Here is a 27,487-nt window from a genome sequence, read left to right on the forward strand (position 1 = left end):
TCTCTGCAACTTCACAAATACCTCTTCAGCATTCTTGACTACCCAGTCCTTTATTATCTGAAATCGTCTGAAGAACAGTTCTCATGTGTTATTATACTTAAAATGTCCTTCACTATCTGAAAGCATTATTATAAAGATTTATTTCATATTGCCTGTGTCCTCGAGAAATAACTTTTACAAGGACTTTGCAAAGAGTTGCATTTAACTATAACTCCTCTACATTGAAAATTTGCTTAATGAGGCCTATCTGAAATAAGCTCAACTCCCAAGGCTTTTTGCCAGTGCTTTCTGCAGCACAAGTTTTCATCTTCACCTATCAAAGGTTGACTGAATAGGGCATAATAATTCTTTAATAATAAAGACTTGTACATAATACTGGATTTACCTGGGTATCTATTTGTAAGGCTTTTTGAGGACACTCAATACACCAAAGGCCCATCTGATAGCAAGAAATATACTAATCTGGCTATGAGACAAGATACAGAGTGGATCTCTAAGCAGCTTTGATGTTTGTTCCCCATCTTCTCCATCCCTTTCACAGACAGGTATGGGTGTATTTAAAGGGTTAAACATTGATTCTGTCCCAGCTTACATTAAACGCTTCTGATGGCTTTTGTGGAACAAAGGGCAAGCACAGAGAGAAGCTCCTGAATGCTATGCACATAAGCAGAGAGAACAGCCCGGTTTTAAAGCCTTATTCCTTCTACTGTGTGTATGACTAAACATACTACAGAAAGAGATAGTGACTTTGACCATGTGAAATCTCTGAGTTCTTGCTTTCATTTATCTTTGCCCACAATTTTTTGCAGCAACAATGTAACTCATATCCTGTAGGTCTTTTTCTAAAAATGATGCTAAATGGCTTTCTCTTATCAATAAAAGATGCTGAAAATACTCTCTCTAGCCATGAAGTAATATATGCTATCTACCAAAAGTGCCCATTAGCAGCTTACTTGATCTTTTTCCTCCATTCTACTATATACCTAATAGGACTTGACAGTACCTAACTTTACAAAAGGAATACCAATTATTCAGATCTCAATACCTTTTAAAGTTCAGTGACATCCCTTTCCCAATTCCCTCTTCTTCCTCCCCACTGCTAACAATCAGAGATGCTTTGGAGAGTATGTGTTCTAACTCTGCTGCCATTAGCTGCTCTGATGGGTGCTGGCTCTTATTGTGGCACAGAAACATAAGAACTCCTCAGAGCAAAATGTTGGGGGCTTCTGTATCTTTCCCTCAAAGTGCAACTTGCTGCATCTCCACATCAGCTGTTACCACTCTTGAAGCAGTAGGAAGTGCTCTGCACATGGTGAGCAGATACACTGAGTATGCATCTATGATGAGACAGTGGGAGCAATCACTGACACTTGATCTCTGCTCTCTAGGAGGTATTTTTTCTGCCTTAGCAAGGATCCCCTCTGATTTCATTACTGAGACAGCAAGTGAGCCAAGTTCTAGTAATTAATGATCAGCCATCCTGCAGGCAGTCCTGGAGATGCACCTCTGTGCTCATCTGGAAAAAAACTGATCACAGAAATGTGCCAGTGCAAATAAGCAGTGTGCAAGCCAAGCACTCAGTACAATGTATGTACTGAGAGGGTTTTGATATCTTCCTTGTCCGTGTTATCGCACCCGATAATAATCACACCAGTGTCTATGGGAGACCGTTCTCGGAGCAGTGAAACACGAAGTCCTCTGAAAATCCCAAGGATCCGTGAGATCCGAATAATTTCTAAAGCATAATTCTGCTCAGTCACCCCTCTCAGCATGATGCTGTACAGTTTGACACATTTTATCGTCAGGCTCGGCTATCTCTAGACACCGTTTTGTCAACATCCCTGACTCGTTAACGTTAGTCAGCCGCGCACCGATCTCCTCCCCACAACGGACCTCAGCCGGCTAAGTCAGTCTCTCCCGCTACTTTCTCTCTGGGGTCCGCCACCCACGCGAGCGGCACTCGGGAAAGGGGAAGATTCTCAGCACTTTGCTTTCAAGCGCAACCCTCGGGGACGGGGAAGTCTGCTGCCGCTCCCCGCGGACCGCCGGCCGTACGGGGGCGGACAGGCCCCGCTCGGCTCCAGGCGTGTCGCAGCAGGGGCTCCGCTCACCGCGTGAGGCAGCCACACCGGGGGCGGCTGGCCCGGCGGCTGGCCCTGCCGTTGCCCCTCGCCCTACCCCTGGCCCTCCTGCTGACCCTGCCCTTGCCCCTGCAGGCAGCGCAGCGCGGAAGCGCCGCCTCCCCACCGCCCTCCGCCGCTCTCGCCGCCGCAGACCCCGCCTCCACCGCCCGCCCCGCCCGCTGCACACATGTGCCCGCAACCAGCGGCGGGGCGCGCCGTCGGGGCGGGCGGGCGCTGCCGCCTCCCCGGCACCGCGCACGGCGCCGGCAGCGCCCCGCACCAGCGCCGCGCAGAGAGTCGCCGGCCGCGCTGAGGTCGCCGTGCGCTATGGCTGTCGCCTACCTGCTGGGCAACGGCTCCGCGCCGCTCCTCGCCGGCGCTCTGGAGGTCCCCTTCGCCGTCAACGCCTCGGCCGCCGCCACCGGCTGCCGCTCCGCCACGCCGCCCTGCGCGGCCGCGCCGCCGGGAACCTGGGGCAACACCTCGGCGGCGGCGGGATGGAACCGCTCCGAGCCCTGCGGCGGAGCCAACGGCAGCGCGGGCGGCGGCGGGCCCTGCGCGCCCGCGGGCGGCGGCCCCTCCGTGGTCACAGCCATCGCCATCATGGCCCTTTACTCCGTGGTCTGCGTCGTGGGGCTCTTCGGCAACTTCTTGGTCATGTATGTCATCGTCAGGTGAGTGCCGCCCCGCCCCGCCCGGCCCTGCCCTGCCCCGCGCTGCCCCACAGCCCACGGCCGTCGGGGCGGACGTCCCGCCGCGGGGAATGGGGCTGCGGGCCGGCGTCCCGGCGGGGGATGCCACCGCCTCGCTCCGGCAGGCAGCGCGCAAAGGGGCTCCTGTCCCTGCGGGGAAGGGAAAGAAGTGAAGAAGGCGCGTGAGAAAGCGCCGGAGAGGGTGATCGGGGAAGACGAACTTATGATGGGGCCGTCAGAAACCGCAGAGGGTCCGGGAATACTGTACGGACCCTCCCGTACTGCAGCATCTCTGCGAGCTGCTCTGGCCAACGAGGCCTGAATCCCCCACCTGTCCGCTGAATAGACAGGATTGAAAGGGGCTCCTCTGAGCGGCTATAGGGTCCATATGGACACCCGGCACGCATCTTTCCCATCACCTCCCCGAAACGCACAAGTGAAGTATAAATGGCATCGCGGCTAAATGCATCCTTCTGCCCGAGTTTATAGATCTTCTGCCTCAGATCTTGATATGTAGGTTTATATTCGTAAACATTTCTGTATGTATATATACATGCATGCAAATACACGCGTGTAAATACGCCAAGACCTCGGCCGCCATCCGTAATTTTGGTTTCCCGGCTATGCTGCAGCACTTGGCCGCTTTCTCGCCTGCAAGCCCACCCAGGCTTTTACTGGTCACTCACACGAGTGTCCTTCATGCACGAGAAATCTCGCGCCCTCCAGTCAGCGGGAAACGGCAATGGAATGGTCCCAGTTTGGCGCGGGCTGGCGGGCGGGCTCTGCGGAGGAACACCGCCACCTCCCGGGAGCGGCTCGAGGCTCGGACGACGACGGCGGGACGGGCTGACCCAGCTCCTCTGCCTCTCTTTCTTACTTCGTGGATGCTCCTCTTTTTCCAAATCAAGCATCCGCCGGGTCCAGCGGGAGCCGCTGCGGGGTTGCCCCTGGGGCACGCAGCCTCCCTGCCTGGGCAACCCCAACCCGACCACTTCCCCAGGTGTAGAAAGCGACCGTTTTCCTTTTGAATACTACATTTCCCAAAGGTTCGGGGTAGCAGTCGTCGGGCACGGACGGGTGCTGTAGCCACAGGGAGCTGAGGCAGGAGCAGAGGTGGGCGGCTAACGTCGCTTGCAGGCCAGTGGCATCGGGGTGGCTTTGTGGTGGGTGCAGTGCTGAAAGTGCAAGCGAAAAAGCGGAAGGGGGAAGGGGAGAGGGTAGCGGTCAAGGTAGGGGGCTGTGGCACAGTGGAGGACGATTCCTTCGGCACGTTGCAGGGATGTCACTGCAAAGCCCATGCAGCTCATAGACCTGGTGCAAATACAAGTAATGTGCATCAGTACTCAAACGGTAGTAGCCAAGAAACCTCGTGGGTTCAACTATACTTTAGAGGCTTCATTAAGAATGCACAAAGCAGGGGAGAATCTCTTGTGCCCCATGGTTTTGGTCAGTCCGAGACTCAAGCTATGAGAAGACAGAACAGAGGCATGACTGCAATCTGACAAGTGATGTTGGATGCATTCCTCTGGGAGAAAAGGCAGATGCAGAATGCAACAGAGCCAGGATAGCTGTCAGCAGAGAACTATGCCACAAGTTGTCGGTGGAATTAAGTATTTATACCAAGCATAACCCATACTAGGTTCATATTTCTTACATTAATTAATTGAATTACACTTGCACTACAAAGCCAAATTGAACGAGGCACTTACATTTAGACTTCCATCTAAAGAGATCGTCTTTCCTAGAGATTATGGCTTAAAAACAAAAGCCGGAGTCAATAGGAGAAAGCAAAAATGTGTTTTCATTTTACAGAAGAAAAGGCAAACTAGTTAAATGGCTTCTCCAAAGCTATCCAGGAATTCTATAGCAAAAGCAGGACCGAACTCAGGTCTACTATGCAAGAGTAGTTTCTGGTATGACAGAGGTCCTTCCTAATTAGTATCATGCAGCTGTTTACCAGTTTGGGATGAAAAAACATGTTAACAATTGAATAGGATTATGGTTTAAGCAATATAAAAATGCCTTTCCTTTCTGTACTTCTCTATAGGTTTTGTATATCTGGATAGCAATAGGGAACTTTTTGATCCGTTTCTCATTGCAAGCTATACTAACATGACTGTATTCTCCATCATATCATATGCATATACGAAATGATGAACATATGTACTCACATTCATGTGTCCTTGGATTCAGTTGCAGATAGGAGGCAAATGTTTCACTAGATTGAATTTAGCATCACATAAAGCTCCTCTTTATCTACCTTTCACACCACACCTGTTGAGGAGTAACAAAACATTGAAGTTCATATTCATTTTGAGAAGAATGGAGACTACTGGAAGCAAGATTTTGAAGTGATATTAGTACCTAGTTTGCCTTGAAAATATGAGGAGCTGAGAAGTAGGTGCTTAGGTATTTGAAACTGGCCCTATTCACTGTTCAGAGTCCAGACCAGTGAAAGCAGCAGTGACTTCATATTCAGTGCACTGCATGCTAATATCTTATGCTTGGCTTCTTTAGATTTTTTCAATAATTATTGTATTATTCTTATAAACATTATTCTTGCAACTTTTCCATGTGAAGCAGATCCATGGGTTTGGACCCAGAGCTGTGCAAGTGTTTGCCTAATGTGGAACTCTCACAATCAGTCCACAATGCCATTGTCATCCCAACTGGTGCAAATGGGTCAGAAAACAGATATGTCCAACGAGAAGTTAGAAATGTATAGTCATTATCAATATGAAAATCAGGCTTTTCATGCAAAGCAGGTCCATGGATTTCCAATTTATATACACGTTACTTTATAATTAATGTGTTCTCATCCACCCTCATCATTCTCCCAGATGGTTCCTCTTCAAGCTGAATACTTTCATCCTTGAATTAATATTTACATGTTGTATCTGTAGTGCAGGAGGCTGAACCCCAATGTTAGTAACACTGAACTGTTTCCTTTGTCAAGTACAAAAAAAGTGCTTTCTGAGTGACAGCAGTAATAGCTCTACTGCCAGCCATAAATTTCCTGTAATCTGAAAAATCTGTAGATCATTTTTATTATCTATTCTCCTCATGTGCTTTATAAAACTGTAAATTACTAATGTGAACACGGTGTTGTTCACAGCTATGTCAACAGCAAATGGTACTTCCAGCTGTTGCAAAGTACAAGACAGCGTACAATTAGTACTATGTGGTACTGATTTAATTTACATGGTTACCTATAGGCTTTTCTATCTTTGTCATCAAGTCAGTGGGATATTAGTCACACCTTAGAGTGAAAAGAATACACTTGGTGTTTAAGGCAATAGGCAAGAAAGTTGTAATAAATCATAGATGAAAATCTTTAACGTTGCTGCTCTCAGAGGCCCCATTTCTCCATGATACCAAGTGAGAGGACTGTAATTCCACCAGCACTGATGAGTCACTCACTCCAAGAGTGATTCCTTAATTGCTTTTGTCACATGTCATCAACAAAGGGGTCTCAGATTCTCACTGATCCTTTGCAGAAGGCAGGAAATTTCTTGTTTCCTTACAGTGAATTATTATTTCATTTAGGGAGAAAAAAAAAAGGAAAAAAGAAAACTGGGAAATAAGTCCTCTCTGAAACAAAAATATTTCTTTCTACATTTCTCAAAACAATCTCTTACTAGTGTTTTGCTAAAATGAGCTGTGATTGACACCTGAGACATCATCTAATCTGGAAAGACTACTTACTACTGAAAGCTTTGTTTTCTCATCTCAGATACTTCAGGAAAACTGTTTCACTAAGTAGAATGGAATTTAGGGTGAAATTTCAATTGTAGAAGTAATAAATATCATCAGGGGAATAAATATTCTCACATATGAGGCACAGAAAAGCAAAAGTGAAGAAGTGAAAGGTTGGGAATAAGGTCATAGCATATGAAGGGGAAGGAGGCAGTTTAAAGAAATAAATTGAAAATGATTACATGCTTGAAAGTGGCTGAAGTGAAGCAAGTTTTTCTGAAAAGCAAATGTTCTTCTTTTTAAGGTGACATGGCGCTATGGATGCAGTGTGAGAGAAGGCCTACAGCATCATGTGTAGCAGCAAAGATCAGGGAACTGAGAAACCCAGAAATGCATAAAACTTATTCTTTTCTTTCCTCTCCACAGCCACATGAACTTCTATGCATTTGGATGGCATTGCATGTGCGAATGTGTGTTCATCCTTTTCCACTGTCTGCAAAAAAGTTCCACCCCATTGCTAAGAGCTGTTAACTAAAACCACAGCAGCCTTGACAGTCATGCCAATTGTGAGTTGATACTGGTCATAGGCACTAGTCAGAAGAGATCTGGGGACCAGAACTGAGGGAGTCAGGTTGGGCAAGAGCAGCACAGAAACTGAATTAAAGGAGCAGCATAGTGAGGAGTTGACCCTCAGCATCCTGCGTTACAGAAAGGCAGGTGTGCCTGTTTGCACTCTGTTTGTAACAAAGGTTTACTAACCTCTGCTAGTGGGTAAATATTTGACCAGCAAGCAGCTCCCTTCCCCAAGATCAAAAGGAAGCAAGCAGATAAAATGGCATGTATACCTTTGACTTCTCTTTATTCAAAAAATATGTTAATATGGTCAAAATTTGGCTGAAAATACATTAACCTGCAACCTGGGGACAATCTCCATCAGCGAGCAGAAGTGACTGCAAGACAAGTGAGAAGTGGCAGACCCGCAGTTGTTTCCTCACTCTGTGCCTGGCCCCAGTGTCAGCGAGCTCTTGCCTGCAGGACAGCATGCCTGCCCCAGAACATCAGACCCCTCTTGCTCTGCTAGCAGCTACCACCAGACTTCTGGGCAGAAAATACCTCCTTTCACATAGCTTCTCTTGAAAAAGCTGATTTGAGATTCTGTGATCCCACTGTATTTTTCCTGCAATATCATTTTGGTAATGGTTCCCATGAAAAATAATGTTAAACACTTCCTGATTGTTTGTTTTAATTTCCTTATAAAAATAAATGAAATGGTACCAGCTTTTCATGGCTTCAATAAAATGAGAAAATATTGTAGGCATATATTTATATTATGTAATTATTAGTAAGCTAATGACTAATAAGCTAATGAGCTAACATTATCTTACAGTACTGCTTTATTTCATTTTAACTCAGTATTTTTTTCAAATCATCTGGCATAGCTTTTGCTGAACATCATTGACAAGCTTCTGTAATTTTTCTAGATCAAAAGGTGACATATTTACAAAAATCTTGAACAGCACAATGTAAGTCCAGATGTCTCAGAATCATAGTCTAGTTTACTAGCCTCTATTCCTACTATAGCCAGAAGCTGGTGTTTAGTCAAAGAGTTAATAGAAATAAGGGCATCACTGCATGAGACTCCTCCTAATAGCCTGTTAGATATCAGAGAGACTTTCTGAGCTGCAGTTTGCATCAGCATTAATTCAGTAGCATTTTGGGAACATTTCTAAAATGCAATGGTCCTAAAAAAAAAAATCACAATCAAAAACAAGGTTGGAAACAAAAGATCACAAATATTACCACTTCTTAAAAAAGCTACTTTGAAACAATTATTCTCTGAAGAAAGGCTTCAGAATTAGAGAACATTTTAAAAGATTCTAAGATGGTTATTTTTACGCTCGACTGTTCTGAGATCAGTGGACATTTTCAAAAATTATTTGTTTTCATTATGATTCCAAACAAAACCAAATATTCAGTCCTTGATAATTCTCTTCTAAATACAAGTCCACTCATTAGAACTATGTTTTTTTAAAAACCTGTAAGCATCTATTTTCTGAATTGTTGTGGTTAGGCTGATGTCAAACAAAATTCTTTTTATAATTGCCTGTGTCTTCCTTGGTTTATACAATGAAGTTTGGGTTTATGGTATTATAAGTGGGGATGCAATCATCATCTTTCAAAGCCCTTACTCCCTTTTGGAAGTTGGCTTTTAATGGTGCTCACTAGCAAGTAGTTCCATAGTTTAGCCAAGCTCTGTTTAATGTTAAACACTTCTAAATTTTATTTGTATTTCCCTTTGAATTTACGTGATGAAATAAGGTAGGGATGACAGAACATAGCTAATCAAATAACTGTGAAAGACATGAAATAGCATATTTTCTCCACCTTCTTACTGAGAAGTGTTCAATTATCAGCTATAAGATCTTGTATTTCAGATCAGGAATAAAACTTCAAAACAAATATGTTTCTATAAAACAAAGCATCACATCCTCACGTATGGAGCAATCCCAGATGAGAGAAGTCTTTTACTTAAAGGGAACAGGGAGTTAGGGTACCTTTTCCTGTTCCCCCTTGTGTGGTGCTAACCTCCAGCCCTAGGATCTGCTGCCTCTGTGGAAAAATCATTTAAGAAACCAGCTACCCGAATACCTCTTTCAAAGCCCTAGTTTCAGATGCAATCTCATCCTTGCCATGTGGAGACTAAATCCATGGTTCTGAGTACTTTTGATTCAGTCTTGTCAAAACATATAATCATACTCCTTTCTGTCATGCCTGCCTACACCATTGCCTGCTTTCCCTCTTCCCCACATCACAGTCAAGTCTTCCTCCACATTTATTCTCTCTCCAGTCCTTTTATCTCACCTCTGTCACTCCTTTACCACTCAACAGCCTCACTAGAAGATCCAAATCTCTTGCGTATGAGAGACCACACTTTGTATACTTCGCATTACTTTCTTCTCTACAATCCGTGGCATTGCCTTAAGCTTCACACTACCTCCCTGATATCCTCTGACCAAGAGGGATTACCACTGCTGTTTTCCATCACACTTTTGAGGATCTTACATCTAGTAGTGGTAAAACTGTCTTCAAAGGCTTCCCTGCCTGCTTCCCTGTTATCTTTCCTGCTAAGCAGAAGATATTTTGTATGCAATCCTGATTTGAGGTGATCCAGCACCTAGAGACCAAGAGAAAATAGCTGATAATTTTTCCCTCCTAGAAAAATATCACTGCAATTATCATAGATGTCATCAGTGGTTTTACTCTCAGTCATGCTTCCCTGAAGACAGAGGGGAGAAAGTTAAATTGAAGACATTGACAGAATTGGCAGTTTTCCTTTCTTTATCTTCCTAGCAAAGCAAAAACTTCAGCAATGAGTAAGCACCTGCTGCCAGATAACAGCAATATATTGGAGTTAGCTTTTTGAGCACCATTGATTTATTTCAGGAAGATGTGTTAAAGTAACTGCAGAAGCAGCAACCCTTACTGGAGACCCATATATGCCTCAGCACAGGGCAAACAGAGACTCAGCTAAAGGTGGTGTAACAAACAGGCAAGATTAAGTCCTGGAATAATTGGCAGATAATTTTTCCCCCATTTAACTGGTCTGAAAAGGAAGAATGTGTACCAGCAGATGACTAGGCATTGGAGCATATATATTACTGAAATTACCTGTTATTGGCCGGATCCCCTCCCCATTTCAGAGCCATCAGCTTTATTTTATGAGGATTTCTGCCAGGATATTTTACTTAAATATGTAATTTTAAAATGTAGGGAAACAATAAAAGGGAAATATTAAAATAGTTACCTGTTATGGCTAATATGGAGTTTGTGTGCTCTGTCTAAAGTAATCTCACTGCTCCTTAATCCTCTTAGTCAGATATCAAGGAAAAGGACCAGTCTTCGTTCCTAAAATAACTATTTTTCCTAAAGAAAGACGATGTTTGGGTTTGTTGGTTTTTTTTTTTTTTCTCTATGAGGGACTAAACTCACTGATTCAAACTAAATAGCAGAAAGAGAATCTCTATATGATGCCATTCAGTTGAAAAAGAAAAAACGCAGGAAGAGTCATAAAGAAAGCAACAAGTGAATTTTAGCCTTAGCCCAAAGCTCAACACAGTACTGGAACTAATTGAAAAATACACTTCTCACTTTCTTGGTGCTACATCATTCCCCAAAAAGACTGTCTTTTAGTTCTACTTCTCCCAAAGCTCAGGTTTGAGAGAACTTGTTAATTGATACTTAGTACAGGAGAAATGGCCCAGAGCCGTTATGAGAAGTGATGTGCTCTGCTTACTTCTCCTGCCTGGATCCTGTAAGCAATTACTAGTGGATCTACACATGAGTTGATGCTCTCCCAGTACAAGACCAAGCTGGGAAGTCAAAGATGCTAGCAAGATAACCACAGGGAAGCAAACTTTGTTGAAATTCTGGCTTAATTTCATTTGTGCTGTGGAGGAGAACAAAGTGAAAAAGAACCTTGGCAGTGGGAAAACAAAGTATTAGGCAGACAAGAGGTAGCAGCTGAAGCAACTACAATCCAGCAGTTCTCTTCCCAATGGTCAGATCCACATTCAGCACATGCATTCAGATTCCTTCATAAAACAGATCTCCATGTGGGTGTGGGAGGGAGAAGAAGGCTGCTCAAGCGTAATGGCTGTGAAGGTCTTACTGTGCTCTCAACTGAGCACGTCAAATAACTGAGCCTTGTGATTTTAGATCTAGTTCACTATGTCATGCTTTGATACCTGAAATGGTGCTTCATATTTATATGTTTTTTCTGGTCCCTAATAAAACCATCATCACTGGCCACAGCAATAGCCAGGTAGCACCTTGTTGGGAATCAGGATGCAAGATTTTATGGGAGGAAATAACCACTGTTTCTGCCTTTCTTAAAAGCAGTGAAGTCTTCCTCCCTTCTCCAGATCAGCCTTTACCCCCAGATGCAGGATCAGTGCAAGAAGCATGTGATTGTGCTGCAAATTGCTCAGTGTCATTGTAACTGTGAACATTTTCTGCTATAATGTTATACCTGCTGGAGGGTATTTGTGGGTTGTTTGTTTTCACTGAAAGCTTATCATCTTTACATTTCATCTTTGTATATGATCTGCTCAGAAGAACATCAATCAAAAAGACAAGTATGTTCTTAACCACAGTAATGCACCTCCAATCTGAGTGGCCTGACCACCTAATAATGTGAAAGAGTTGGACATAAATTTATGGTGTTTGAACCTAGAGTTTGAATTTAATGGCTTAAGGCATAAACCTTCTGAAGTACACATGAATAGAAAAATCAAAGACTAAATTTTCAAGCTGATTAAATTACGTGCTTCCAGATAGGTAGATTAGGCTCATCTAGAATATGTGTGTGACTTCAAAACTTAGGTAACAGTCTGTCACAGCACACATCACAGCTGTGGCTGAGATTCAGTATAGGTCTTACAGTGCATAGAGACCCATTATCATGCAAAGAAAGAAAAAGAACAATAAGACAGGATAGACAGCAACTAAGTGCATCATTTGAGACTATTTTCCCGAAACATACTTTCCAGAAAATGGCCTAGCTAAAAGACTTCATTTCAATGCCAACCATTCTAATTGGATTTGCAGGTAGAAGAAATCTTTGATTGTTTTTTCCAGACCATCCTGAATAGAATATGACCTTTGTCAAAGTTTTAAGGGCTCAACAAAAAATGAACATACCTAATATCTCAGGAAAACACACCTTTCCTACTGTTTTTGAGTTACATATGCAAGATGTACCAGGACACGGAAATAAATTCCACTAGGCATACTTTACATGTTTTAATCTTCCCACCCGTGGAGACCTCAACTAATCTAACACATGCACATAATGATTATTCATTTGTTTAACGAGTCATTTATGCAAGAAGAACATGACTTTGAAACACTAACCTAATCTTCTCCAGCATCAAGAGTTATGTCAGGTTGTCTCTGTGCAAGGCCTAATTGCTGGCTGTTGTTTCTTTCAGCAGCCAAACCATTTTCATGAACGACTGCTTTCTGCGATGAATCTTCTGCAATTAAGCCAGTTTTCCATTTATTTAGCATAGAATTTAAACATGCATCAGTTGAAGCAGTCTTTGTCTCCAAATTAGCATTTCATGGACAAAAGATTGCATGACTTTGTGTTGCTGTAAGTCGTTATTTCCAATCTATCATCAACCAGCCCATTTCCTAAGTGAAAAAGACTGTTTCTGCTTTTCTCCTCACTGTTGTTATTCAGATAGGGGCAATTTTCAAATTAATTTGCAATGGTAAGTATTACTGTATTCATTTGACTAAACATGGACCCCCTCTCTAGCTTCTTTGTATCAGCAGAATGGTACAAGGATGCTACAAAACTGATCTGATCTGGTACAGAAGGGCTGAAGGGTCTGGAGGAGGGTACATTTATACCATCCACATGGGTGTAAACAGCTTGTCTCAAGAAGCAGTAGGGACAAGACTCAGGTGACAGTATGCCAACTGTGTCTATTAGGCTTAGACAAAGTGTGATGTGAACTAAAAATGTATCTTCTTAAAGAAAAGATATGGTCTTCATTGAATTTTTCCTTTGCTTTTGAGCCATGGACATTTAAAAGAAAAGACTTAAAAAATTTTGGAGGTGATAAGGTAAAGACTAAACCATTAGAGTGGGCAAGCCATAAATAGAGTTGTGACACGTGTCTTACAGAAGGAGAGGCATAAGTGTGCTCACATCTCTTTTGCTGCATGACCGTGAGGTGGAAGAAAAGGTGTTTGTCACTTCTGCTCAAGTTGCTGTAACACTTTGTGCAACGGAGCTGGGGAAGATCTGTCTCTCTAGGTTAGTTTGGTGAATGTCTTTGGTTTGCAAACTACAAGTGGTCCATGGGCTGCCAGTTGAAGAGATCGTTTCAAGACTATTTATCCTTGAATGCTAGGAACTTAGTGACTAGGGGGAGGATTCTCATGCTTTTCTTTACTGCTTTTTCTTATTCCAAGCAAATCCCAGTTGTGTGGACCTCTACAGCTCACATCTTCAATCTTCAAGTATATTTTAAAGTTTTGGTGGATTGAAGATAAAAGCAAGACTGGGTTTTCTTTACAGAATTATACAGATATAAAGTATATTCTTACTGTTGTAAATCAGATCTCTCATCTACTACTAATAACAAAAAAATACTTTATAAACAGAGATATTTTATGATACAAGACCTGCACTGAGGAGATACAAAGGGCATTCTAGTGGGTATTAGTATTATAATAAGGGTAATTAATTTGAATAAGTATCAAGACCAGTATCAAGCTAAATATTCACCATTAAAAAGACATCTTGTGTGTCTATGAGTCTTTCATAGCAGAATTGTAAAAGTAAAATGTTGCCCAAAGCCAACTTGTCTCAATAGCAACCTTTCTCATTGTCAAGCAAAATTTAATTTACTGTTTTTACTTTGTGTTTTAGATGCTGAAATTTCAACGTAGTCTAAATACCAGCATTTAGATTTTCTTGGGTTTGCATTTAAGACTCTTTCTTTACACATCTGTTCATTTGTATATTCTCTAGAGGCCTTCAATGAAAGTAAGAAAATTGTTAAAAGATTTCATTTCTATACACAATACTTTTGGTATTATAAGTCATACAGATATCCTGTCACTTCAATTACATATAAAATCCAGTCTCTTGGAAGTATAGAAATCTCGTCATGTACACATCTGTGTCTGGATGATGGAAATGTTTGTGCTGCTTGTTTGAATAGGTACACTTATACCTTAGCAAAAGATATAATAACAGCTAAGATCAAGACTTTAAAAAGCTGCATTTGAGGGACTGTTATTTTCCATGCTGTTAAAATTACTTTTCATCAATTGCTTCAATATTTATTTGTTCGTACCAAAAAAAATAATCCTTGGGACACTGATAATTTACTTATTTGGAAAAAACATATGTTTAGCAAAATGTACCTTTCAGAAATAAGCCCTTTATAATAATCTTGAAATATCCCATACAGAGAAACACCCAAATCCCATAGAATTCACTGAAAATAATACTGTGACTTTCAATGGACTTTTGTTGGTTAGGCAATTGTGGAAGTAAATACTTTCTATCACCACAAAAGCTCTGCTTCCTTTCTTTGTAAGAACAGCATGATTAGAAACATAAAGATTACAGTGTACATCAAGACAAAGTCTTCCGTTGATAGCCTATAGAGCCCATTAAACAAAATAAATCCCAAAACTTTTAAGTTTAAACTGACAATGAAATCAAGATAGCAAGACTGAAAAACATGTACCATTTAAGTGTGACAAAGACCTATGCTAGTCCCAGTGAAGAGACTTTATTCTATTTATTCTGTTTTCCTCTGTCCATCCTCTTACATGCTGACAGTCATATATTGGCTGATGTATTTATTTTTTGTTGTAACAAGCATTCCCTTTAAATCATAAGAATGACTTTATTTACTGATTAAAGATCCATCTGATGATGTGCTCTCCAGACAGAACTCTGCCAGAGTCATGTATGATGGCAGCAGCACTAAGCAACATACCTAAGCATGCTTTCTTGTCCAGACAAGATAGAGCACTCACCTCAGGACTGAGTGGGGATCAGCAGCCTGGGTGAGGGCACAGGATCCTCATTGTCTTTGCTTGTCTGTGCTGAATTGAGAGGTACTGCCCCTCTGCTACTGTTGCTGCCTGGGCTGATAAGACTGGAGCAAGCTGGATATGTCCACTTACAAACCAAGCAAACCTCCAGGTTAGCTCTATGGATACAATCTTAGCTAATCCTGAATCTGTAGTCAGACCTATGGAGAAGACATTAATTTTTAATAAAGAGCAGGGGACATGGTAAAAAAGAAGGCTTAGTGCAACATTTTTGATCTTAGTAATAGTAAAGTCCATATAAAAATATTGCTATTTTCATTCTCCTCTGTGAGGTTGTCCAGCAAATATTTTCTCCTCCCTCCAGACTGTTTTTAGAGCTGCATCTTATTATGTGTATGCCCCACACTGCAATCTTGTTCATTTTTTCTAAGTAATTCCTATCAGAGAGAGACATGGATGCTTGCAACATCTACTTCTTCCTAAGTTAGTGTTACAATCTTGTTGGATAAATGGAAGTGTTCCTGTAAGAAAAGCATTTAGGGTACTTTCAGAATAAAGGCTTAATTTAAAACTTGGTACTATCATACTCAGATCTTACTTTTCAAGACAGATCTAAAAAATGAGCTTAGGTCTACTCAAAAATCTTTTTTAAAAGACAACCCTAAATTGAAATTAGGGTTCTTAGTGTCTCTTTGTGCACAGTTCTGGAAAATGAGAGAATAAAGCCAGTACAAACTTATTCAGACATTCATCATAAAAGCTATCTAGATATCCTCAGCAAGAAGTCTGTATTTCTCCAGACTTTACCAAAAGAAGTTCCAAATGTGTGTTCCCTACACAGCTCTGTAGTAGGGTGGTGGTTTTTTGCAGCTAACTTCTGTTCTGAAGAGAAAAATAAAGCATTAAATGCTGTATTTTTTTACTTTGTCTTCCCCAGTAGGTTACCTGAAAGATCTTTTCAAATAGGCTATTCCTCTTGCAAATCACTTTGTAAATTGTAAAATATTTGATCAAGCACAGGACTTTGCAGAAACAAAAGGAAGTTTTATCAAAAGAACAAGCCATCTGACCCCCTGAAAGCCAGGCAGCCACAGTGCTCAGCAATCTCATCAGCAATCAGCACAGAAGTGCAGCATGGCCAGGAACATTACTTAGAGTGAAACATTCATTGTATCACTGAAAAAGTACAGCATCCTCATAAAATGTGAGTTTCAAGTGCTACTCAGCTGCCACAATGTACTTGAAACAGTGAAAGGCTCTTCAAAAACTTCATGGAACTAGGGATGAATTAGGACTCTACCTTTAGCAATACAAATTAAAATATAAAAAACTCCTTCCACACAGTTGTGATTGAAGTGTGACATATTCAAAATTGTTGGGAGCATAGGCGTAGGAAGAAGGGGGTGTCATGGAGATTGAAGGCACTCCTACCAAAATAGGCCCTGTGGAGCAGAGCAAGCATTTCTACCTCAAGCAACAGGACTGCAAAGTCCACCTGGAGTGGTGGTTCTACTGATAAATTCAGTGCTTATGCTTAATAGCATCTGTCTTCTCATTCAATTGACAGAACAGCTGCACAAATTATATTGGACATTGAAATTGGTACAGCAATATAGTAACCATCATTATGAATTATATTAAAACTCTGTAATTATAAACAACTTCTTCCTTACAGAATTACATCATTACTACTCCACAACCTACAAATGAGTTGGCTATTTCTACAGATCATGCTTCAGATACTTGACATAACATCAGCAGATACAGAAAATCTATCTGATGTCTGATATGTACAAATAAAACTTTTTTCATTTCTCAATTCTTTATTATCTATAATACTGTTTCTTTTACGTGTATCCTTTTTCTCTACACAAGGTAAATTAATCTTATCTTTTCTCCTTCCCTTTCCTTTCTTGCACCCTTTAGGTAATACCTCACTGAACTGCAAATATTAGCGTAAATAAACCATAGCAAGATCACTTGGTTAAAAGCATACAATATGTATTCTTGACAGTATCTAGTACATTATTTCACAGAAGTTTCTTATACTAGACTCAGTTTTACTTAACATTGTCAGTTGTTGTTGTTCATATGCTTTGCTGATTTTTTTCTAGATACACGAAAATGAAGACTGCCACCAACATCTATATTTTCAATCTGGCATTGGCAGATGCCCTAGCAACAAGTACTCTGCCGTTCCAGAGTGTGAATTACTTGATGGGAACGTGGCCATTTGGTACCATCCTTTGTAAGATTGTTATATCCATAGACTACTACAATATGTTCACCAGTATCTTTACACTCTGCACCATGAGTGTGGATCGCTACGTAGCTGTTTGCCACCCAGTTAAGGCCCTTGATTTCCGTACCCCCAGAAATGCCAAAATTGTCAATGTCTGCAACTGGATTCTTTCTTCTGCCATTGGCCTGCCAGTTATGTTCATGGCAACTACTAAGTACAGACATGGTAAGTCTGACTTTCTTTCCCAAATTGAGTATTTCAGTGTTTAAGCTCCTTTCTGCATTGTTTCACTTTATTTGTAGAGGCATTAAATTAACTTCTGACCTCCAACCTGTTTAAAGCAGGTGTCAGTCCAAATGGACACCTTCAACAGTTTTGCATGTGGCTGTAGCTGACTGGATGTAGCACTGCACATGATCTGTCTTTTCTGTTGGTGTGAGTCTTGCTGCCCCACACAGTTACTGTAGCGTTTGGAAAAGCATCTGTGACTGCCTGCCTTCTGGTGTGGGTGGTTATGCACTGTCCTACAACACAGAAGCCTGTGCTTTACCCAGGATCTTCGCAGTGAAGTTGGTGTTCACAGATACACTGCACCTAGACTAGCAGGATGTGATACAAAGTCAAGAGCACGTTCTGGATCACTGGTGCTCAAAGACCTTCCATGAAGTGACAGCATCGCAACATAAATCCAAATCCCTCCATTGTTCACAGTCACCAAGTGTTACGTCATTCTTTTCCCCATTGGGCTGAAATGCCCAAACTCTCAGCAGATACAGAATCACAGAATCTCAAGGGCTGGAAGGGAACTCAAGAGATCACCTAGTCCAACACCCCTGCCAGAGCAGGACCACCTAGAGTAGGTCACACAGGAACTTGTGCGAGTGGGTTTTGAATACAGTGGTTAAACTTTCTTTTAACCAGGTTTTATACTGAAAGGAAAAATGAGTCGAATTTTAAGCATTTCTGATTCCAATATACATGCAATTCCAAGCAATGAAATGCAAAAGAGATCATATTACCGTATTTTTGTTTTTCTACCTCACTCTTTATACATGTTTTGCAGCACTGTGATGATGGGTCACTGATTGCTTCATTTTATCTGTTTACTTAGTAAATCTTCATAAATTTGCCAATGATATTTAACAAAAAAGGTTTAAAGAAGAGCAAATGAAAAACTGATACACTTGTTCTTCTCTGCCATTTTCCTTTTTCTCCAGGCTCTATCGACTGCACACTTACATTCTCCCACCCTGCATGGTACTGGGAGAACCTCCTGAAAATCTGTGTGTTCATCTTTGCCTTCATCATGCCAGTCCTCATCATTACCGTGTGCTATGGGTTGATGATTTTACGCCTGAAGAGTGTTCGCATGTTGTCTGGCTCCAAAGAGAAGGATAGGAACCTGCGAAGAATCACGAGGATGGTTCTTGTCGTGGTGGCGGTGTTTATTGTCTGCTGGACTCCCATCCACATTTATGTCATCATTAAAGCCCTGGTCAATATCCCAGAAACTACTTTCCAGACTGTCTCCTGGCACTTCTGTATTGCCCTAGGGTATACTAATAGCTGCCTTAATCCAGTCCTTTATGCATTTCTAGATGAGAATTTCAAAAGGTGTTTCAGAGAGTTCTGCATCCCCACTTCCTCAGCCATTGAGCAGCAAAACTCCACCCGAGTCCGACAAAATACTCGTGAACATGCTTCCACTGCCAACACTGTGGACAGGACTAACCATCAGGTATGACTAGCAGTGGAGATGTCATCTCTGGATGCAGGCCTCCCACCTGGAGATGACATGTGTTCTGAAGTTACAGTTTATACTGAATTGTAGCTATTTGAAGGTCTAAACACCTTCAGGGTTATATTTGAAACTGGTATTTGTGTACACAGAGATCTCAGTCCTGCATGGTGCTAGTTGTTCTGTCCTCTAATAGACACTCAGAAGCTGAGGGCTTTCAAATGTACCTTGCATGACCAGATCCAGCATGCATGCATATACAAAACACACAAACCAGTGTTTGATTTACAGGATATTTATAACAGGTGACTGTTTTAGAACTGATTGGAGACTAATCACAGATTTCTCTCTTCACGCTCTTTGTCTGACGACGGAGACAGGAGTGAGGCAGAATATAGATCTCTCTTCTTCTCTCATTGCAACAGTGAAAAGAAAAGGGAAGAAACTGTGCTTGTACACTTTTGGTTGATACACAAAGAAGGCCTATCTGGCCTTCTTTGTACTGGAAAAATAATAAAGCAGTAGACAAAGACTTGTTTACATGCAGTTCTTGTATCAGATAGTTATCTGTGTTGGCTAAGGTGAGTTTTGAGGTATTTATATATAAAAATATATTTATACATGTTAAGGGGTGTTGTGACCTTTTTCCATTTAAGGTATGCCTTTTCCAGGTAGAAAAAGCCCTTGAGAAGTAGGGATTTTATGGCACAGCAGATACCAAGAGAAATAGGGTTTTTATTCAGGCTATTTGTGCTTAGCTTTTGCAAAGAAGCCCCTTTGTTACATGTTCAATATCCATGTTACTGTGATTAGTCCTGAGAATTTCCAATCCCCATCCCTTAGTGAAGATCAAACAAAACATGAATGCAAATCTTAACATTCATGAAAATAACTGAAGCACATTGCAAGCACTAGAAAAGTCCGAGTCTCTGTAATTTGTTAAAAAGAACAAAAGGCATAAGCCTAGTTCATTCTTTGCTATATCACCTTTCAGTAATATGGTTGCTCCTCCACCAGTGCTGTCACTTCAGCTGTGAGCTAGCTGCCTCCTCAATATGTAGAAATCAATTGATTATTGTGAAAGCAGTTGCATGCCTGCCATTCAGCTACCTCTAGAAAGCCTGAATTGGAACATTACCATCTCCAAACAGAAAAAAATAGTAATTGCATCAGAAAAGAGGAGGGAGCAGGCTAAAGGGAGAAGCTTTATTAGGCATCTTCAGTTGGTGTTGGCATTCACCAGCATCTCATTAATGCATAACAAACTGTGGCCTATGAAAACAGCATCTAGTCAGGCATACACACACTTTGGTTGTGGAGCAAACTGCCAAACTTGGCAGAGGCACATGTATGTATGTATATACATCTGTAGTATTTACTAGGTGTAGTGAAACTTTATTGAACAGATTCAGCTGTTAATAATGCATTTGTTAACCTCAATGGATACAATTTTGTGCATGTTGCCATAAAACATAATTGTATCTATATCTAGTACAGAGCAGTCTGTGTTTAGTCATGTACCTTTATTTCATTTTTAAGAGAACCATAGTCTTCTAAACTTCTACTCTTAGCAAAGATTAATATGGTACTACTCAGAGGCTGAGTGAAGTGTCCATTTCCCTGGGGACTGAGCAAACACAGAATAGAAGATGACCTTTCATATAAAGATCATTGAACCTTCCCCAACAAGGATGTGCTTTATAGTGGCAAGGAGGAGGAAACTAGTCTCGCAGTTAGGTTCTTTATTGGTTGGTTGGGTTTTTTTCCATTCAGGATATAGTGATGAAATTAGTTAAGAACACACAAAGCATGTGTAAAGTGAAGAGGAAGATGCTGAAAGGAAGGGGAGGTGAGTGGAAGAGTGCAGAGTAGACAGGGAAGTATCAGAAATGAGGTCAGAGTGAGGTAACAAGGAAGAAAACTGAAGCAAAGAGACAATAGGCATGACATTAAAAAATGTGACTAGGCATATGCAGAGCTGGGTAGTGAAACTACCCAGTTTTCACTACTTTGTTAGCCCTTTCTAGCAACTAGCCATCAGTTTTCCCCATGGCGATGGAGAAGAAGACAACACTTGGCAACTCATGTCCTCACAGATGGGTAGATAGGTCTCTTTACCTAATCTGATATTTGAAAAAAGTTGAAGTGACCATTAATGGACTCAATTTCACTTCCTTCACCACGATCCCTGCAGTCCTTGCTTTAGCAGTTGCTGCTGCTGTGGATGATTTATTTCTGCCATATGTTCTTGCTGGATGCTGACCTGAGCCTTCTCACTCCTGTACTCCCTGGATATCAGCCATCAGGTTCAGGCTTTCTCCCTCTCCACAACATTTAGAACATGTTCACAGCAAGCCCAGTTTAAACCTCAATATTAAAGTACTTTCTTTTTTTTCTTTCTTCCTCCAGCAAATGTTTCTGGGAGAGACAACATTTTTGTTGTCTACTACTATCATAATGATAGACGAGGCTGTAGGATTGATCTACACAAAAAAATTTCTCTGAGATGGTATTTATAAGTGTAACTCTTTTTTTTTTTTTTTTTTATAAACAGAGAAAGCTGTAGGATAAATGCAGCTTTTTCTCTCAGAAAATACAAAAGAAGGAAAAAACCCAAACAATTTTTTGCTCAGAGATCTTTTTTAAATTCTATTGACAGGACATTCTTTTTCACAGGTAAGTGCTTTCTGTACAACAGTCAAGCTAATATATCTATATTGATCTAGGTAGACTAAGAAGCTCTTTTTTTGTATAAACAAGGCCTTGGAAAGCATTTGGAATGAATTCTAATTGTGAGGCTGTACACTACTTGGCACACTTCAAATAATTTTTGAAGAAACAGATGTTCTGCAAGTTGCTTTTTTTGCCAAATGAGAACTCTTTACTCCTGCTAAAGTAAATGAGAACTGCAAGCACTCAATCACTCAGCAGCTTAAAGCCCCATACTCTTAAAGTGCTTAAAAATAAGAATTTGCCGGTGGAAGAAAAAACTGTGGTTTCTATCCATGTAAAAGCAGTAACAGGAAGCATCATAAATATCCATATTATTCTGAGTTAAGATACTGACCTTTGACTTAATCTATATCTCTTTGATAATACCAAAAATATCTAGATTGAGTTTGATTATTGTTTTACCAGCACTTACAAGAAGTCGAAGAGCAAATCAAGTCCAAAATTGCTCCAGAAACACAGCTTCTTTCAAATGCAGAGAGTAGCATCCCAATGTAACACTGATGGTGGGAGCACTTCAGTGGAGCAACATAGTTACAAGAGAGAAAAGACCTTGGCTGATGAGGCTTGCAAAAACTGGAAGAATTGTAAGACAAATGTTTCACATCTGTGGGGGATGTATACTGTGTTACACTCAACTAATTCCTGCGGTAAAATGCATAGGTTATGTTTGTTCCACTGTGAGCTTAAAGTCTTGGCTTACATTAATTTTCAGGGAGGCATATCCTGCCTTATAAGTGCATTTGCATGAAGAGTTAAAACGAGAATAGAAGTGATGAAGTGCTGGAAAAATTGCTTGCGAGCAAAACTGCTTGCTTCAAACTTCTCTCTGTATGACCCAAAGTTGGTAAGGAATGGTAATAAAGGGTCACATATTAGCTTTTGCAAGTGGCAGAGGTTGTTTGATGTCATTGACACTAACCTGATTTATAAAAAAGACCTGAACAAGTATTTTAAAATAGCTTTTGCTTCAGATGCACAGAGACTGTCTATGTTATTTCTGAGATGAAAAAAAAGTTTGAGTATTTTTTAAATTTATAATTCACTGATAATTCTTTTTCCCCATATTTTGCAGATATCTCTTAATTTTACTAATATCTGTTAGTAAAAAAAATCCAAAAATACTTAGGAAAATGGATTGATAATAATTACAGAAATCTGAAAGTTTGGTTGCAGTGAGTTAGTTTCTTTGTGATCCATTTAAGCTTTTATAGCAGCCTTACGTGAATGTTCCCAAGTAAGCAAATTGTGTATGGGTACATTTTCAGGACTATTTAGTCATCCTGGGTGACTGTTATTTGTATTTTTGTCTTCTGATGCTTTCTCCTTAACCACTGAAATCTCTAAATGCCATAATGAAAGCTGCAAATCCTCCTCATATGTTGATAATGAAACCTCAGATATGTTCAGAAATCAGAAACTCTGGTATTTGTGCCTGAAAGCTTTGCCTTTATTGCTTACATTGGCAGCCACATGTAGAAACAACAAGGTATCAAAAAAAAAAAGCTAGTTTTATGTTGAAACAAGGAGGGAAAAAGAAAGTTAGTTTAAATTTGATTAAATAAATGAAGAAAGTACTTTCTTACATTTTAATTTTCCCAGTATTCTATGAGAGATTGTAAACAATTGTGGGGAATGATGGTGAGTCCTATGCAGAAAAACAAATGGAGCAGACTGTAACTCCAAATCTTGGCAGATTCACATCTACCTGTATTGATAATGATGGTTCTGTGTATTTTTAGAAAATGAACATATCTCCTTTAGAGATTATACTGTATTTCAATATTTATAAAGTACTGATTTCTTGTAAAGCCCTTTTCTGGCAGGATAACAACATCTGTGAATAGCTTGTCTAAATTCAATAGATCCTTAAAACTGGGCTTTCTTCTGTAGCTGACCGGCACAGACATGAATCCTCTGTGAGTCTTCTAAGCAACAGAGACAATAGAAAGTGTTTGTTGGATTACTTCCTGAAAAGAAGCAAAAATAAACTATGCTATGAGGACCAGAACTAATTAGATGGCTTCTAAGGTTGCCTGTGTTTGTGACGGTCCTTAAACTCTAAATTAGAATGAACAGGGGACGAAACATTTTAATATTTTCATTAATAAATTAGAAAAAGATGATTTCTAAAAGAATGCAAAATAAATACTTCTAGTCTATCTAATCCATAAAGATAAGTGAATATTGAATTCCAAATTCATTTCTGGATCTAGACTGCTCCAAAAGACAGGACGTTAACATTTAGGATCAGGTCCATTTCTGGCCAAAAAGAGCTGAGGAGAAATGTTCCCAATACAAAATAAAGAAAATCCCTAAATATAGCATGTTAAACTGAGTTATGTTGTGGTCTTGAAGAAATTTATCTTCAAATTAGAAGTCCTAACAGCCTTCATTCTGCTAAACATACTTGTAAAGCAAGCCAGTTAGAAAATACACTTTCACTCTGACTGCCACAAAATCCTTACCTGTAACCCATTACTTTTACCAGGAACACATTCCCTCTGTCTCAATAGGCTCCACCTGTGACTCTGTATCATAAACACTGTCACACACAGAGTGACACAGTTTCACTATTTTCAACAGGTTCTAGTGCTGCAGGATAACATTTACTGGACAGAAAAAAGGATTGTAGACTTTCAAGGCGTGCTGTGCAATAGGCAGATTTTCTTGATGAAAACATCTGTAGTGCTATTGTGCCTATATTCAAATAGGGCTTGATATGGATAATGTGGACACACATAGCTGAGAAGTTGTTAGATTTATTTGCTGATGCAAGCTCTTGTCACATAGAATTTAAATAAGACTATAACTGTAAATCTAAGAGTTAGCCAATGTACATGTATGAGCACAGAATGTATCATCTGAAATACTAATTCCCCTGCACTTGCTACAAAGAGAATACAGGGAGGCAGCAAAAACCTTCCATACTTGTAAAGTTCATAGAGAGTTCTCTTCTAGAAAGACAACTGTCTGAGTATGAAATATATTCTAATTTTAACTGAAATTTCAAATCTACTAATGGTTGTCTTTGAAGGTCAGAAATTAACCTTTTATGTGATCATTTCCTCTGCCTTTATCGTCTCATAGCAAAGGCACAATCTGGCATCACTCTCTGAACTACCTGTTTAGCTTTATATGAAAGGACAATAGTTGCAAATGAGAAGTAAATTCCTCTTGAAAACAACCCATATATGCAAACACACAAAGAATTTGTGGGTGGGAATAAATCAAATAATTGTTCATTGTATTTGCAATCTCTTTCCTTTCAGTTGGAACTTCAAGAAGCTGAAACTACTCCACTGCCGTGACAGGGTCTCCTGCTGCATAGGTCTCAAAGCAGTTGTACACCAGCGCCACAGTGTGTCTGGGCAGTATGCTATGGGAATGTGTAGGATACACTTGCCCTCAAAAAAATACCGCAGAGGAAAGTACCTGCTTTTCCAGTCTGTCAAAAATTGCTTCTGCAGCATTTCTACATTGCACATAACAGAAGCATGAAACGTAATAGCAAACAGAGCCAAGAGATATAGGGGCTTGGGAGGCTCCAGTGTTCAAAACAATCGTGTTTACCAGGAATGCATACATTAATCTAAAACAAAGCTACGGCACCTGTAGCGAATTGATATGCTTTTGGCAAGTTACAGTGATGTTAAACAGGTTGGAAACAAAAATACAAGAGCTATACAACTATAGTTTGAAAAATGAAGGTGAATGTTTAATTATGAGAAATGAAGTTATAATACTGTTGGGTATTCAATTTATTCTTATAATTTATTTGTAGAGGTGTTTTCTGTGTAAGTTATTTTCATGCTTAAATCTCACAAGATCATCTAGAACAATGCATTTGCAGTTCAAGAGGTCTTCTCTAACAAGGATTACATGTTCCACAAATTCAAAGGGAAGTTATTTCTTTCAGTGCTCACTTAAAAAAACCCCAAATCTCCAAGCTTCACCATCTTCTCTGTTTCTTGCATTAAAACCAGATTTTAAAATCAAAACAATGAGCTATCACTTTTTCTTTAAGAGATGAGTAAATGAAAGTATTCCTTTTTGTAACTCATTGCCAAATGATCCCCAAATGAGCACAGACTCCATTCACATAAATTCCTATGTGAATAGAAATCTAGCTATAGTCCTGTCAGAGCTAGTACGGACTAGATGACTTCTCTTTCAAGTAGTTTGTCAAATGTTAGCTGCTGTGTCAGCAGCATTTTGAATTTCTAAGGCAGTCATTGACAGTCCCTATGTGAAGTGCTTGGACCAGTTAATGCGTTACATCTTTCTTAAAGAAAAAAATAAAGTTATGGTTTGCTAGACATCTATTTTTTCTTAACCAAACCCATATGTTTGCTTTTCTAACTAATGCAATACAGTCTGCATCTCCATTTTGTATTAGCTGCTAAAACACATGAAGATTTATAAAAAAACATTGTACTGAAGTAAATACCACCTTAAGTGTTTTCTAGTATGAAAATAGAAATATGCGTGTAGATAATTTGTGGTGCAATGGTATTTTCTAGCCATTGTTTGTTACCTGCTTTGTAAATAAATCATCAGTAGTTTACCAGGGGAAAATGTACTTTGATTCGTTTCATTGTATTCTAATATCCAACTCTATGGAACAGGGGAGTTTTGCCCCTTTATTTCTGCAGCCAAAATGTATTTCTTATTTTCATTGTTAAAATCTATGTAATAATATGCTTTTAAAGTGAAATTGTTTGTTTCTGCCATGGATTGTGTAATAAAGATTGAAGGCTAAATCCTTGTAAGTTGTAAATTAAAGTAATATTTGAGTTTCATCTCTGTGTTACAGCTAAGTAGGTAGGCCAATATGTCAGCAGAATGTGAAACTAGGTATAGCAGAAGTGCCTTATTTATTTTCCATTTTCTGTTGAAAATTACACTATTCTGTCATAGGAATTTTGTATTTAATTTTGTGTAAGTTTAGCAGGATCTCCTCATAGTCATTATTAAAGTTGAAACCAGAGTCATCACCATTCTGAGATGTTTTGCATCTAATTTTTAAGCAACATAAGATAGACACTTGGAAGAATTTGACATAATGTTTTGCACTACACAGCAGTGTTAATTAGATAATGAGAATAACATACATTACACCAGAAATGCAAACAGATTAACATCATACAATGTCATTACTATCTGATGGATTCTGAGTACTCTGGCATGCACACGTACAACCACTTCACAAAATTGAAATACATGGAATGACTATTTGAAAAGTCTTAACAGATCAGAAATATATTTAATTAAACTTAAAATCATAGTTTTGTGACTGATCAAATGTTCATTAGCTTTCACAGAATTTACATAATGAATTGAAGCCATTATTTCTTCTAGACTTGGAAATGAATGAGGCTCATAGACAAATACCATGACTTGCCAACAGACCACCTACTATTTTTAAAAGAATTTTCAGTTTCTATAGTCCAATAATTAATTGAGCAACCTGATTGTAAAAGTTTTTACCAGGAGTAATGTGGCTGTAGCCTTGATAGTCTAAAGATATGAGGAACTAAATTTTATTAGCAGAGCATTAGCAAAAAGAAGTAAAATGTCATGGATTTTCTTCCAAAAGGTTTGAGTGCTTAATGGTAGTGCTTTGCAGTAAGTAGCATATTATTATATAACTTCTGTATCTGCATTGTAAACCTTTAAT

General features: G+C 39.9%; 1 protein-coding gene across 2 annotated transcripts; it reads left to right on the forward strand.

Moving 5' to 3' along the window:
• Positions 1-2,442: 2,442 nt before the first annotated feature.
• Positions 2,443-26,715, forward strand: OPRM1 (opioid receptor mu 1). Of its 2 annotated transcripts, none has more exons than XM_061989004.1 (4): positions 2,443-2,797; positions 17,212-17,564; positions 18,557-19,077; positions 25,592-26,715. In XM_061989004.1, exons 1-4 carry the CDS (start codon positions 2,451-2,453, stop codon positions 25,838-25,840), a joined length of 1,470 nt encoding a protein of 489 aa, XP_061844988.1. In that variant the 5' UTR covers positions 2,443-2,450; the 3' UTR covers positions 25,841-26,715. The 2 variants fall into 2 exon arrangements, with proteins under 2 accessions (XP_061844988.1, XP_061844987.1); XM_061989003.1 differs by lacking the exon at positions 25,592-26,715 and adding an exon at positions 25,080-25,552.
• The last annotated feature ends 772 nt before the right edge of the window (positions 26,716-27,487 follow it).

This window comes from Colius striatus, chromosome 2, assembly GCF_028858725.1.
Source record: "Colius striatus isolate bColStr4 chromosome 2, bColStr4.1.hap1, whole genome shotgun sequence".
Classification (NCBI taxonomy): Eukaryota; Metazoa; Chordata; class Aves; order Coliiformes; family Coliidae; genus Colius; species Colius striatus.

Excerpts from the sequence above, each read along its gene's own strand:
- OPRM1 (XM_061989004.1), top strand. The coding sequence starts at position 2,451 with ATGGCTGTCGCCTACCTGCTGGGCAACGGCTCCGCGCCGCTCCTCGCC. Across the intron at positions 2,798-17,211 it reads GTCATGTATGTCATCGTCAG|ATACACGAAAATGAAGACTG; the intron begins GTGAGTGCCGCC and ends ATTTTTTTCTAG. Across the intron at positions 19,078-25,591 it reads TGGACAGGACTAACCATCAG|AGGTGTTTTCTGTGTAAGTT; the intron begins GTATGACTAGCA and ends ATTTATTTGTAG.